General features: G+C 33.0%; 1 protein-coding gene across 1 annotated transcript; it reads right to left on the minus strand.

Annotated features, from left to right (window-relative positions):
- Positions 1-12,501: 12,501 nt before the first annotated feature.
- LOC126689031 (phylloplanin-like) lies at positions 12,502-13,277 on the minus strand. The gene is made up of 2 exons (XM_050384005.1): positions 13,086-13,277; positions 12,502-12,972 (listed from the first exon to the last, which is right to left on the minus strand). The coding sequence occupies exons 1-2, from the start codon at positions 13,234-13,236 to the stop codon at positions 12,680-12,682; spliced, it is 444 nt and encodes a 147-aa protein (XP_050239962.1). The 5' UTR covers positions 13,237-13,277; the 3' UTR covers positions 12,502-12,679.
- Positions 13,278-16,382: the final 3,105 nt, after the last annotated feature.

The following is a 16,382-nucleotide window of genomic DNA, read 5'->3' on the forward strand; positions in this document are numbered from 1 at the left end:
AAAAAAAATTAACGAGTAGTCGAGTACTATTACTATTGAATAATACTAGGTGAGGTAGCATAGTCTTTTTATTTTTGGCTAGGCATTTTTTTTTTTTTTTTTGGATAAGTAGCTAATAGCGGGGTCCCTGACAGTGTTCCGCTTTTGCAATGAAGTTCTCATTTAGTTAGTGGTATCCCAAGTATTTAGGTAAATACCTATCATGAAATAGTTGATGTCCTCTTTTATCATTGACCAGTAGTCCGCTACTTTTTAGTGCAATTGTGACTTTTGTCAGGTCATAATTCTCATTATTTCTTGATTTTTACAGTTGGGTTTTATGAATTTTTATTTATGGAAAACCATATTTATTGAGGCTGTTATGTCCTTGTGACCTGGCTCTTTTGCTGTCAAACTTTTTTTTGTGCACACTATAATATACATTTTCTGGTTTCTTTTTAGACTTTGTTGTCATCATGTAGGGTGCCACTGAATACTGGCTATGCTGTTGGTCTCCTGATGGGTAATAAGGTACGTATTTATTGTTTTGTGATGTTTATCCTACCATATTTATGCTCTCGAGTGTTGTTGAAATTACATGAACTATGATTGGTAGATACTCTAGTATGTTTCAGAAGGCAGTCACTTGTGTGTTTTTAGGCTAATCAGCTGCTTTCCAAGATTTGCATGACTAGCAATGGTGCCATGTCATTTAGGTGCTTTCTAGTGGAATATTAATCTCAGAAGGTCTAGTAAGCTTGCAGGCTTATTTTTTTGTTTAAATTGATTAGGGTAAATTATACCAACCTTTCTTTAGGTTCAAGGAAATGACAATCCCTGAACCTTTGCAGAAATTTAGCAAAGCACATGTATTTTTTATCACATGAAAGTAAATTCTTTGATTTGCAGCTAATAGTTTCTTAGTTCCCTAATTATCACAGAGTTTGGTGATTATCTAACTTCAGCATCACCTATTTATTCCACTCAATGTTAGTTTGGGGATTAGGCATTTGATGGTCTTCAATCAAGTACTGTTAGGGAAATGGTTATGGTGTTTTGTGGTGGGGACACTTTATGTAGGATGGGGTGATTGCCACTAAGTATGGGCTTTTATTGGGTGGATGGTGCACTGCTCCTGTGAGAGAGGCTTAAAGGTGTGAGTCTGTGGAAACATATTAGTAAGGGATGGACCATGTTTACAAACTTTGTGAAATATGACATTGGAACAGGGGACTGAGTTCAGTTTTGGGAGATGATTGTTTGACTGTGTCAGGTGGTATCCCTTATTGGCACCCAGTTTTTATTCAAGCTGTGCATGATTGGGAGTTGAAATCATTAGATTCATTTTTGGATGACTTGTACTCTGTTCAGTGTTGCCAGCATTAGGAGGGTAGGATGATTTGGAGTTTGTCTAAGGCTCAGGCTTTAATGTTTGAACTTTTTACCATGCTTTGCGAACAGGTGGGGGATCCTCCTTTCCCTGGTGAGTTATTTGGAGACTTGAATCTCCACCTTGGTTTGGCTTTTTAATTCAGGTGATGGTGAAAGCAAGTTCTTAACAACATATAATTTAAAGAGATGGGGCATAGTTATTCTTGATTGGTGTAGCATGTGTGTGTTGGACAGGGAGGCAATTGATCATTTATTTCACATTGTTAGGTGGCTAGAGATCTATGGGGTTTCATGTGGTGTCTACTGGGTGATGCCTAGACGAGTGCAGGATTTGCTGCAGTGGTAGGCTGGTCTTCCTGTAAAGAAGGACAAATTGGCAATTTGGGTTCGATTCCATCTTGTTTGATATTGAATTTTTGGAGAGAAAGAAATTCTTGTGTTTTTGAAGACAAAGCTTGCAATTCATGAGCAACTTATTTGCACGGAACCAGGCTTTCTCTCCTTCCCCTGCTTGTGGTTTTGATTTTTTGTCTTTTCTAGTTTCTATGTTGACCTTCTCTTTCCTCTCTTTTTTTTTTTTTTTTTTTTTTTTTTTTTTTTTTTTTGTGAGTTCTCTGTACTGTACTCCGTGTAATTTGGCCTCATTATTATTATTATTTTTTTAAATAAACCAATACATATATATACCATGACAGATGTAGAGGCCAGCGTGAGGAGTAGTCGTGGAGGCCGGACTGGAGGCGTGATGGTTTGATTAGGTTTTTTTTTTTTTTTTTGATAAGTTGATTAGTTTTTTGATAAGTATTAGTTTAAAAAGATAAAATCATTAAAATGAAAAGCCAAGGCCCGATGGTTTGATGATTCTGATCAGATAAAATGAAAAGCTAAGGCCCAAATGTTTTAAAATAAAAGCTCTCAACACAAGCAGGATGCATTAGTGAAATAAGAGGAAGGCCCCAAAATTAATCAAAATGGTCTGTTATTCTTTATTTTAAAAATATGTCCAATACCAATTTAACAAGCCCAATATAATGTTGAAAATGGGTTTACTTGAAAATCAGTAGGCGGAACATAGAAAAAGCCCAACTTAAACTTGACTATGTCACTTGAAAGTGAACTATGGTTAAATCTCATATGGATAGTATAATATTGACAAATAAACTATAACTTTTTTTTTTTTTTTAATTTTATTTAAGAAGAAGGTCAAACCATCAAATGTAACCTAAACTACTTGTAAATGAAGTGTACTATTTTGAGTTTGGTTACTGACAAATTCTAATGACTTATGATTAGGACTAAAAAGTCAGTTGAATTATTTTTTAAGTATAATTTTATTTTTACTCAATTTATTTTTTAAGCAAAATTCGTTAAGATAAAGAAAAATTAATCCAAACACACTAGAAATGAGTTTGGGACTTTCTCTCTCTTTCTCAAATTATCCTAAATAAATAATAAATAACATAAAAAAACTTAGTAGTTTCTTCCACCTTCTTATTTCATCATCAACAATGGCAAAAACTCACTATTAATGTGATAATGACTAATTAATAATCACATAAAATTTTAAATTTAATTTAATTATATTTACTACTTTTCTATATTGAGAACTTCTTTTTAAGATTGTGGGGGTCAAAAACACAAATTAGTAAGAATGCCTTGCTTTCTTGATGTGCACAACTAAAAAAGAAGTGTTAGTTTGGTTTATTTATATCCTAGGATGCATAGATACTCCCAAAATGGCAAAGCACCTGTGTCCAACACTGTACAGGTTGGATGTGGGAACAAATGTATACTATACGTACCCAGCCAAGAAATTTATTATTATTATTATTATGGGTATGGCTAGCACAAGGCGGCGGCATGGTCTTGGCGAAAAAAAAAAAAGAAGAAAAAGGGGATTTTGGCCGGAAAATAAAAAATAAAAATCGTACCAATGTGTTCCATGTTGTAGATCGCAGCCACCACACTGGAAGCCCACTTGTCGCCACATTGTCATCATCCTTCTGCTCCTTCTTCTTCTTCTTCTTCTTCTTCTTCTCTCTCTGGTTTGTCCGCCATTGCCTTCCAGCTTTTTTTTATCATTTCTTAGGTGACTTTGTTTCTTGTTCATCAACCACGTGAACTCTTTAGTTCACTTGATTTAAATGTTATTACTTAAAAAAAATCTTAATACTTTCTCATGCCTGTCAATTGTTTTCTTTCTTTCTTTTTTGTTTTTTATGAACATAATGGGCCTTTTTTTTCTTAGAATATGATGGGCTTTTATCTAAATAGGTGTTGCTCGGCTATTATTTTTTGATAAGCTAATTATGTTTATTAATGTGTTTATATCTTGTGTTAGGAACTAGCATATTAAGTTATTGTTGTTACTGAAAAATCTAAAATAAACACAAGTTATATCTATTACCTTGATTTGATGAGGAGTTATGGAAAAAGAAAGGAAAAGTGGAAAGGAAAGTTCCCAATAGTAATATAACCATTTTAAGAGGTTTTGTCTTCTTTGTCTTCATGCAGTTACACCTGAATTCAATTCATGCAGTTGTGCAGTTCCGACCGTCATTGAAACATCCAAGGGCTGGTGGCTCAAAAAGGAAGAACAATGTTGCAGGTGATGCAGAAGTTTCTGTTGAATTGGAAGATCTGCTGAAGAAAAATCTGTTGGTTCATCTAAGAAGCAGGTATATATATTTATTCAATGCAGCCATCTAGTGCAGAAGAATATCTTTGCATGGATTTGGTGTTCATATTCGTTTTGAATGAAATATGTATTGACATCATATAGTCTGTTATTCATCAAAAGTTTCAGGTTTTTTTCCCTTCTAGTTAGGGATGACATGTAAATTATTTTAATCTACAGTCGTTGATATGGGATTAGAATTAGCATTAAGCATCGGTGCTTTTGAATGTTCTAGCCCCTAGTAGTTGTATTGTTGTATAATTATGGAGAATAATATATAAAGGACTACTAGTGCCGTTGGAACATATTAGTGCCTTTTTCCTCTCCTGAGAATGACTACAGAATTTTTGGAAGACACAATCGTTGAAATCCTCCATCTCTAACTAAACCCTTGATATATTTTAGGCCTGTATCTAAGTATCCCATAATTTCTTCAGATTTGGAACTGATCCTGACCATCTTCAATTTCATGTCACCTTGAAATCCTATAAATTGCAAGTATGAATTATACAATTATACTATTGTTTGATTGCTAGAGAATCTTCAATTTCATGTCACCTTGAAATCCTATAAATTGCAAGTATGAATTATACAATTATACTATTGTTTGATTGGTAGAGAAACAATAGAATATTTTCTTTTGTTTCTCTGACCAGGAAATGAGTTTAATTCTTTTTTGTGCCCGTTGTCAGTTTTGTACTTATCTCCTTTAAAAATCCAATCACCGACACCATTGTGGTTATTGGATTTTATTGTGTTTTCTCCACTTTGGAATTGAACTTGCTTCAACCAATTTTTGGCTTGTTTGAGTATTTATAATTTAAAAGTAGTTAATCAATACTATTTGGCTCTAGTGACTTACGACCATGGTTGTTGTATAGAAAGGGTCTTTTGCTCAATTTGTCATTAAAAGTTTAAGTCTACCACTATACCCTTCAACCTATTTGCCAAAATCTTAATTATGCATTTGTACACTATGTTGTAACAAAATATATGCCTAACATCTGCCATGTAGGATGGACTAGATACTAATCAAGAAACTTGAATTAAGAAACTTGGCATGTCAAATTTTATAGTCCTCACCACAAATTTTATCTAAAGTGCACCGTGAGTTAATTGCCCTCCTCTCTTGCATTTTAACTTATGTAGAAAATAGGTGTGGAGGTCCTTCTTAAGCCATCTGGCCTAGGAAAAAAATGAAAAAAGAAAAAAAAAAAAAAAAGGGCTATAGTCGCGTTTAAAAACTCTGCTAAAAATATATCCTATAGCCACATTTAAAAAATGCGGCTATAGTTGTCACCTATAGCCACATTTTAAAGGCAGCTATAGCTTTCACCAATAGCCATGTTTCAAACGTGGCCATTGGTCCGATACAATAGCCACGTTTTAAACACAGCCATTGGTCCTAGCCTATAGCTGCGTTTGAAAAAGTGCGGCCATAGACCCCTCAGGCATACAGTCACAGGGTTTAGGCCACTTTTGAAAACGTGGTTTAAAAAAACGTGGCTATAGGCCAAATCGTCCTATAGCCACGTTTTTATGAGCTATAGCCGCGTTTAAAACGTGGCTATAGAAATTTTTTTTGTAGTGATGTTATACACAAATTAATTACAAATTATATATATATATATATACACACATTATCACAACCTTCATAATAATAGTGAGTCACTTGAAATTCTAAATTAACTAATATAACAAATATATTTATATATTGAGCCATTTAATGTAATTAAAGACAAAATGTTATGTTGAAGTTTGTTAATATTATTTCACTATCTTTAATTATATATAATAAGTGATTAAAAAAATATATTTTTATGAATTTTTTGTTGACATGTGAGAATTTCATTAAAATCTTGTGCTATATTTTTTATGTTGTGGGTAAAAATTTATCAAAAAATCCTATTTGAGATTCAATTAACAAATTTATCTTTATTTCATAAGTTTTTATATTAAAATTGATATTTACTAGTAAACATTTATAATGAAAAATATTTTCAAATAAAAATGAACTATCTAGAATATAAAATATTTGATTGCAAGAGACGTAACCTCGGGATCCACCCCATTGAACAGGTAGAAGAAGTGCGTTAATATCTGAATAAAATCGACTAATTATATTTGCCCCTGTATATCGAGGGCTTAACATTGTATTACCCACTAATTTATTAAAATGTAAAAATAAGAAAATAATAATAATAAAGTAGTATATACATCGAAACAAAACATGTTGACAAAAATTTAGGATCAAAGATTTGAATCTAATCTAGAGACCAAGTGATGCCATGGCCTTCCCAGCCCCAAAGAATTTTTTATTATTATTTATTGGGGTTTATAGTAAAAATATGTAGTCTATACTTTGGAGACTTGTAAGTAACTCCCTCTCAAAAGTTAAATTGGTCCAAAGAGGCCCAAAAAATATAAATAGCCAACTTACCGAGATGTAGTGTTTCTATATTGAAGGTATCGACTCATCTAGGACCACCAGTACCTCAACGCTACCATCAATATGGGCTGGACAAAAGCTTTGACTTCTATTCCTCTAAGCCTACTCTCTCTTTGCGAAATTAATTTTATGAAACGAAAGATTTTGAATTAATCGTTATTAATGATTTTTTTTTTCTTGAATACAAAACGCTTAAATTTTTGAGTTGGAAAATATGCCATTTTTTTATATGCTTTATTTATTCTTTTTTTTAGTTAATTAACCAATTTCAACTATTAGAATATGAATTTGGAAAAATTAAGAAAGTGAAGGCTTATTATATTTGCATGTTTTGGTGCTGATGTAGTTGAAAGAATGAGGAATAGATTATAATATAAAAATGATCTCTTTCTCTTTTTGTAGTGTTGGTGAGTAAAACATAATGTTGTGAGTTTTGATAGAGTCAAATTGAAAATACTATTCTTGAATCAATTTTTTTAGTTTTTGGATTTTATCAAATTTATATCAAAGATTTCCAACAATTACTATCTATTATGTTATCATATTATAATGAGATGAATAAAAAGAAATCTTTTTTGAAAATGTGATGCTACAATTAGATCAATAATAAAATATTAGAAACAATTAAAAAAAACTACCAAAATATTTAAAATGTTAAAGAAATGGAGTTTATTATGTATAAATGGTTGGGATGAGAGTAAAACAAGTAATGAAAAATGGGAAAAGTTTAGTTCCAAACTTGTTTGGATATACCTTTTTTAATTTATTATGTGACGATTTATAAGACTATCTATATGTATTATTTAAACAAGTCACATAATATATTAAAAGAGCATATGACAAAAAAATACACATGAATGGTCTCATTAACCATCACATAATAAGTTAGAGCAAAATAACTCCAAATTAACATGTTTGGAGCCAAACATTTTCCATAAAAAAATTTATATGAAAAATAAGATGGAAGAGAAAGAACTGTTGGAAGAATATTGCTTGGGTGCAAAAAAGGAGAGGGGAAGAATAAGAGTGAAAATGTGGAGAGGAAGAGTTGTACAAAATGTAATTGGAAGAATATAAGAAGTCATGAATGAAAGAATTGAAGAAGGCCTTAAGGGAATGGATTTGAAAAATCAAATATTACCAAAAAAAAAAAAAGTTGCTAGTGGATTAGAGGAGATTCCTTCAGATCGGTTTGTTTGAAAAGATTTAGTGAAATTTTTTTCTTTTCTTTTTATAATCTTTGACTCTCTGAAAAAATTCTTGTTCTGTACTGCCCTTAATTTCCTTTTTGGGGCAATATTGGAGCTCTAACTCTATTTGAGGCTCATTGCTAGATATACCCAAATCAAATTAATTGGTTTCTTACGTGGTCAATGATAACTCCACCACTTCCAAAAGCCATAAAACTGGTTTTTCCAACTCTGCTATGATCCCATGCTCTAGCCTCATGAATTTGCTTCTTGCTGCGAACATTCGTTGTGGAATATGCACAGTCACATATTTGCATTGGCTATGAAATACTACAGCATAAGGAGATCAATGCTAGTGTGGACATGTTCATTTTGAATTTGACAAACTTAAAAAAATAAAAAAAGTAACTCACAGAGTAAATAAGTGAAACTGCTTACATGCGGCTATGGGTTCATAATGGGTCATTGTCAGGGGCCTTATGGAATACGCAAGGAGCAATATTTAACAAGTAAAACAAATATAATCCGAGGAAACACATGTAATCTTGATTAGTTAAGAGTATTATTTAATATTTAACGACGTAAACACATTTATAATTTTTACCCTAATTCTCATTCCGTCTTTATATGTATATTATTTATTACGGCCTATATACAAACACATTCAAATTCACACTCAATTTCACAACTTATATAATAATGAATATTTCATTATCCAAACCAATTTATTTATTACTTTTTTGAATTACATACATAATACTTTATTACTTTGGACCCCAATAAAAGAATTATAGGTAGAAGTGACTTTGACCATTAATACTTTATCAGCTCGATTGCATTCACTACTAAATGCCTCCTTCCAATATTTTCTAGCAACACCAAAATCTCACTTAACACTCAGAATGGGTGTGGTAAGTGTTTGGGCTAACAACCTCTTAAGGATCTAGAGATGGATAGGTAGGAGTTGAAGAAAACCAAAAGAAAATTTGTAGATGATTGTGGGTATAACAATCTCTAACTCTCAAGTGTATTTGTTAGGATTTTCTTTCTAAAAATCACGCATTACAATCCATGGGTACTAAGGGTATTTATATTGTGGGTAAAGAATTTGGTAAAGCAACTTAACTTTTCTCCAAACAGAATGTTTCTTGGGAACTTTGTGGGATGGCCCTTCTCGCGAAATACTCGCGAACTTGATAGCCTGGCATGACTCTTCAGCTTCCTGTCATGTGCTTCACACGTGGCCTTTTCATGGGTTGCTTCTTGCGAGTTACTCGCGAACTAGTCGCTAATTGTACTAATTCATCTTTTGAAGCTTGATTCTTCACCGATCTCTCACACTCATTCCTTACAAATAAACCCACCTACATACAAGGAAAATGATTGAAGAAATTACAATCGAATTTGGCACGGAATTAAAGCCAACACAAGTTAGTTGGAAATCACAACTTTACAAAAATAATATTACATATTATGCTAGATCAAAGAAGAATGATGTAACATAGGGTTCCCATGGATGTGGACATACGGGTTCCATAGACGTTCTGTAGGGTTGGCAATCGCCTTCCATGAATGACATACAAAAAGTTCATGGATGATGATAGAGGAAGAAAAAGTAAGTACTTGTAATTCCTATTTTGCTAGTTTGGTGAATTAGAAATTTGGAAGAAAACTTGTTACTTGTTATTAGTTTTATGCACCTGAGAATTAAAAAAAAAAAAAAAACTATAGGAAATTTATTTTTTTATTTTTTTGGAAAACATAGGAAGTTAATTTTCAATATAAGAGATAAATGACCCAATGGCTAGGACAAAAAAGCCTAGCTCAGTTAACTCAAACGAATCACCTATGGGTTGGTTTGGTCTGGTTATTTTCATGATAATTGATTGGTTGAGATTGGCAATTTTTTAATCGAACGAGGTTGGTTTAGATTTAAAATGCCCCAACCTAAACCAACCCCTACCTTTTAGGCCTTAATTTGGCTCAGGCCTTTGAGAATTTCTAGAAGTGCTCGCTCCAGGCCCCAATGAAAGTAGTTAAATTAAGAGACCATTTCATTACAACATGATTCCAAATTCAGCCCATAAGCATATATATACTTGTGCCCACATATTAACAAAACCATATAGATATATAAACTCAACTCATAGATTATTTGTGATCACTAATAATTGTCACACATTTGCACAAAAATGGAATAGGGATGAGTGTTTGTTAAGATAATTTGGGCTCCCTCATTTAGCAAAGAAACCGCATTAGGAAAGAAATAGACCATTGCGTGCACAACTTGATTCCTGAAACAAGCACCAAAAGGATGTTCAATGTCCTATACATATTCCTCTCTTTCAATTTCCCTCTGGCCTTTTTCTTTCTCCTCATGTGTAATGCTCATCTCCAATATTCATACCCCATACCTCCTCAACCTTAAAACCCATATGCCAATCAATGCAACGCAATGCATGCCAAACAAACTTAAATTAATTCAATTCTGTCAAGACCAAAAACAAATCTATACCTCCATCCATGGCAACAATGACCCTAAGACTCATCATTCCTAGCCTCCATGATCTAATTATCTGGAACACCCTACACCATTTTGTGATGGTAGTAGTTGCAGGACTAGTTGTCCTATATCTTGTATACAAAAGAGAAGTACCCATTAATTTACTAGACTTTGCTTGCTACAAACCACGCAACTCTTATAGGCTACCCAAGTCAATGTTCCTAAAGGCTGTCTTTCTTAATAACATGGATCCTAATAGCATTGCTTTCTAGATCAAAATCTTAGAAAAAACAGGGTTCAGTGAGGAAACTTGTATTCCTCCTTCACTTGCTCGAGTACCAATTAAAAAATCTCTCCCAAGAACAGTGTTTCGACGTACTGTAAGGGCGAGGCCAAGCTTTCTAGAGAAGGAAGATTGGCCATACAGTTAGAGAGGGGAGTGTTAACCACTAGATTGTAATTACTCAATAGTGTTTGCAGAAGAACTTGTAGAGGATTCAAGGGAATTTAAAATATTCTGGCGTTATTGGTTGTTGCACTAGCAGCCACATTTCCAGCTCCACATTGCAGTTGTACTAGAGCATCTAGAAGTAAACATAACAAAACAATGGTAGATTTGAGGCATGAACCTTGTCACTGTCTTTAGACAATACACATCGTCTATGGGGTTTTCGGTTAGGTATGGCAAAAAGTACTCGATCTGTGGGTATCTGGCCTGACCCGACCCGACTCGACCCTAAGGGGACAGGTTTTACCCGGCCTGTAAAACAATAGGGTCGGGTTTGAATTTTTAAAATAAAACCTGAAACAGGTCTAGGTTTTAGTTAAACCCACCCTGAACTCAGGCCCGACCTTGACCCCGACTCGTTTAAAACTAAAATTACCAAAAAACCATATATATATATATATATATATATATATATCTATATATAAACTTATAAACCCTACCATCACCCCCTCACTTCACACAGCTGCCCCATCCCATTTCCCTCACTTTCCTCTACTACTGTAACTCAGTCTCACTTACCCTCAAGCACTGTCACTGCCAGCCATAGCTCGAACTCACCGCTAGCCCTCCACCATTCTTTTCTTTCACATTTTCCTTTTCTCCAAACACCACTTATACTTTCTATTTTCAACACATGCATTAATTTTCATCACTATTTTTTAGATATATATTTTTCTTTTTTTAGCGATTATTTGTTCAAGCTTTTGCTAATCTGTGACTCCTCCATCGGAAAATCGTGCTTGCTGCTCAGATTTGAATATGAGAAAATACGATTTTTTTTTTTTTTTTTTTGCTTGGGCCACGGTATAGGCTTCAATTCCATCTTTTTTCTTTTATTGGGCTGTGGTTTCTACCCAAATCTAACCTGGTTAGACAGGGCAGGTTTGGGGCATGAAAAAATAAAAATAAAAATAAAAAATAAAAAACTCGTTTATCAAACCTGTTGAGTTCAAGTAAAGAGTACTAGCCCGCAGAGCGGGTTTGGGTATAAAGAAACCCAACCCATTGCCATTCCTATTTCTGGTGTAGCAGACTAATAACATTGTGCGTGCCGCCCTCGGGATACAACAACTCAGCCACCTTGCTGATTATCCTTACAAGCCCACACCGCTTGTAGAATAGGAATCTCTCAATAGTACATTTCTTTTACCCAAAAATATAGTATATCGAAGGATATCTTATTTTCATGAGATTCGAATTTTGATTTTGCAAAAATGTTGGTAGTTTTCTTTTTTACGTGAAAATGGTGCCTATAAGAAAATTGATTTTCTCATCTAAAATCGGACATGTTGGCCACATATTCATATTGGCAGAAGAAACATACAATAAAGATCAAGTTTATTTGGGTTTTAAATTTACTTGATTGTTGTTATAATTATCTTTAAAATGGACAGTAAATAGTAATTATATTGAATCATAATATATCAATGTCAACGGTAACATAAAAAATGTACAAACTCAACCAATTAAAGATGATGGTTTAAAGCAATGAATTAAGATTGAATAATAGAAAAACGTTAGCCACTAACGTTTACTAGGCAGCCAACTCTTAACAAATAGTTAAAAATAATAATAAATATAAAATATTATGATTTTTATAAAAATATTCCAACACTTAACCCCGTAGTTTACCAAATATTCTAAACGCTATAATTCTTTCCGGTTAAAATAAGTTTTAAAATTAAACTTTTACTTCCTTCATACAATAATACCAAAACGAACACCATCAAAAAGGTTTTTTGCCAATTAACATAGCCTTGATTATCATATACAAGTCAAACGAAATCCACAACTAAGTCTATATTCATTTGAAGGACATTAAAGGCTTTATTAATTATATATAGCAACAGGAGTACTCCTTAATTAGGAAAGGAGTTTACGGATTGGATGACAATCTTCATAACATTATTAAGGAGTTGGAAAGGAAAATACTATATCATTGGTTCAATTGACTTTATTCATGTAAATACTCTTCTATTCCTCAAGTTGAGGAACTGTAACGGAACCCAACTGGCCCAAACGTGAGAACAATACGGAGCCCCAAAACACTGCTTCTAATGAACTGTATGCGCGATTCCAAGACTCCCACAGGAGGAAGCGTGGAGTTGCAGGTGGAGAGGGGTGTTGTAACCACTAGATTGCAAAGATTCAAGAGTACTGTTGGTGAGAGAAAAAGTTGTGTAGAATCCAAGGAAAATGAAAATACTCCACTGGCATTGGTTGTTGTACTAGCAACCACATTTCTAGCTCCACACCGCAGTTGTACTTGAGCATCTAGAAGTAAACATAACAAAACAATGGTGAGATTGAAGTACCTTATTAGCTGAGACTAATGTGTGTAGTCATGGTGCATTGGACTAACTGTAACAAATTCAGAGCAAACTTACTTGGGAAAGGTGGGGTGGCAGTAACATTCGCACCTAAACTGCAAGGCACAAAAGACGGCTGGACCTCAACCACAACATTAGTGCCTTTAGCTATTGGAAGTGCCAATGCAGCAACCATTACGGTAACAAAGAGAACTAATTTCAAGGCCATTTCTCAATCACAATGTATTGCTCTATCGATAGTCGAAATTGGCTTGCAGTAGAAATGCCGGCCATTCAACCATTTTATAGGATAAGTGTGGCCAAGTTGCAACCAATTTTTCTGACATAAATCACGAAGCTAGAGCTCTCTGTGCAAGTCAAGAGAGATAATAACTCTCATGTTGTATGACATGAAGTTCACCTTCACCATGGATTCGAACTTTGTGGGGTTACACCTACTAGCAGGCAGCTTGATATAGTTTGAGGCTTAGTGCAATAAATTTAAGCGGAATTTCTTTCTTTCTTTCATATTTAAATTGGTAGCATGTTCATCAGTTCATGTTCATGTTATGCACAAATTAATTACAAATTACACATACATACATATATATATATATATATTATCACGACCTTCATAATAATAGTGAGTCACTTGAAATTCTATATTAACTAACATAACAAATATATTTATATATTGAGCCATTTAATGCAATTAAAGACAAAATGTTATGTGGAAGTTTGTTAATATTATTTTATTATCTTTAATTATATATAATAAGTGAATAAAAATATATATTTTTTTATCAATTTTTTGTTGACGTGTGAGAATTTCATTAAAATCTTATGTTATATTTTTTATGTTGAGTAAAAATTTATCAAAAAATCCTATTTGAGATTCAAATAACAAATTTATCTCTATTTCATAAATTTTTATATTAAAATTGATATTTTCTTGTAAACATTTATAATTAAAAGTAGTTTCAAATAAAAAGGAACTATCTAGAATATAAAATATTTGACTGCAAGAGCCATAACCTTGGGATCCACCCCATTGAACGGGTTGAAGTAGTACGTTAATATCTCAATAAAATCAACTAATTATATTTGCCCTCGTATATCGAGGGCTTTACATTGTATTACCCACTAATTTATTTAAATGTAAAAATAAGAAAATAATAACAACAAAGTAGTATATACATCGATATAAAACATGTTGACAACAATTTAGGATCAAAGATTTGAATCTAATCTAGAGACCAAGTGATGCCATGGCCTTCCCAACCCCTAAGATTTTTTTTTTTTTTTTTTTTTGAATGGGGTTTATAGTAAAAGTATGTATCCTATACTTTGGAGACTTGTAAGTAACTTCCTCTCAAAAGTTAAATTGGTCCAATGAGGCCCAAAAAATATAAATAGCCAACTTGCCCATATGTAGTGTTTCTATATTGAAGGTATCAACTCATCTAGGACCACCAATGCCTCATGGACCTCAACACTACCATAAATATGGGTTAGACAAAAGCTCTGACTTCCGTTCCTATAAGCATGCCCTCTCTTTGTGGAATTAATTTTATGAAAAGGAAGATTTCAAATTAATCATTATCAAAAAAAAAAAATAATAATAATATCTTGAATACAAAAGGCTTAAATTTTTGAGTTTGAAAATATGCCATTTTTTTGTATTTTTTTTTTTTATAGTTAATTTACCAATTTCAACTATTAGAATAAGAATTTGGAAAAATTAAGAAAGTGAAGGCTAATTATGTATGTATGTTTTGGTGTTGATGCAGTGAAAAGAAGGAGGAATAGATTATAATATAAAAATGATCTCTTTTTGTAGTTTTGGTGAGTAAAACATAATGTTGCGAGTTTTGATAGAGTCAAAATGAAAATACTATTCTTGAATCAATTTTTTTGGTTTTTGGATTTTATCAAATTTATATCGGACATTTCCAACAGTTGCTATTTATGTTATCATATTATAATGAGATGAATGAAAATAAAATTTATAGAAAATGTGATGGAACAATTAGATCAATAATAAAATATTAGAAACAATGAAAAAAAAACTACCAAAACAATTAAAATGTTAAAGAAATGGAGGTTATGACATATAAATGGGACAAAAAAGAGTAATGAAAAATGGGAAAAGTTTAGTTCCAAACTTGATTGGAGTTACCTTTTTCAACTTATTCTGTGATAATTTATAAGACTATCTATGTGTATTACTTAAACAAGCCAAGTAATATATTAAAAGAGCATATGACAAAAACTACACATGAATGGTCACTTTAACCGTCATATAATAAGTTAGAGCAAAATAGCTCCAAATTAATATGTTTGGAGCCAAAAATTTTCCATGAAAAATTAATATGAAAAATAAGATGGAAGAGAAAGAACTGTTGGAAGAATATTGCTTGGGTCCAAAAGAAGAGGGGGAGAATAAGAGTGAAAATGAGGAGAGGAAGAGTTGTACAAAATGTAATTGGAAGAATATAACAAGTCATGAGTGAAAGAATTGAAGAAGGCCTTGAGGGAATGGATTTGAAAAATCAAATATAACAAAAAAAAAAAAAAAAAGTTGCTAGTGGATTAGAGGAGATTCCTTCAGAACGGTTCGTTTGAAAAAATTTAGTGATCCTTTTTTCTTTCTTTTTTTAATCTTCGACTCCCTGAAAAAATTCTCGTTCTGTTCTGCCCTTAATTGCCTTTTTGGGGCAATATTGGAGCTCTAACTCTATTTGAGGCTCATTGCTAGATGTACCCAGATCAAATTAATTGGTTTCTTACGTGGTCATTGATAACTACACCACTTCCAAAAGTCGTAAAACTTGTTTTTTCAACTCTTTTCTATGATCTCATGCTCTAGCCACATGAAGTTGCTTCTTATTGCGGACATTCGTTGTGGAATATGCATGCAGACCGTCACAGATTTGCATTGGCTAAGTGATAGGCCACAAACTGAATGATCCCTTGTGGTAGAAGTTAATTAATTAATTAGCCAAGTTATTAATTAATCAATTTATCATGCAAAAATGTGGTAGCACAAACAAATCACCAATAAACTAATTATGCAGCGGAAAATAAATAACACGGTGATTTGTTTACAAATGGGGAAAACCTAACGGTAAAAACCCCACCGAGTGATTTTCAGGTTACCACTCCCGAAACTCTACTATTATCATAACAAGCGGTTACAAGTAAAGGAATCCCAAGTACCTTACCAACCTACAGTTGAACCCTTACCCCAATATCCAATTGTACTTGTTCTGTAGTGACAGTTCCCCTTTCAGATGCACGACTCCCAAGTACGTGACTAACCAATCTAGTGCGCGGATCCCAGTACGTAACTTACTCCTTTGCACGAATCCTAGT

Source organism: Quercus robur, chromosome 6 (assembly GCF_932294415.1).
Source record: "Quercus robur chromosome 6, dhQueRobu3.1, whole genome shotgun sequence".
NCBI classification, from domain to species: domain Eukaryota; kingdom Viridiplantae; phylum Streptophyta; class Magnoliopsida; order Fagales; family Fagaceae; genus Quercus; species Quercus robur.

Coding starts and splice junctions, on each gene's coding strand:
- LOC126689031 (XM_050384005.1), bottom strand. CDS start 13,236: ATGGCCTTGAAATTAGTTCTCTTTGTTACCGTAATGGTTGCTGCATTG. Junction 12,973..13,085: donor TGCCACCCCACCTTTCCCAA/GTAAGTTTGCTC, acceptor GTTTACTTCTAG/ATGCTCAAGTACAACTGCGG.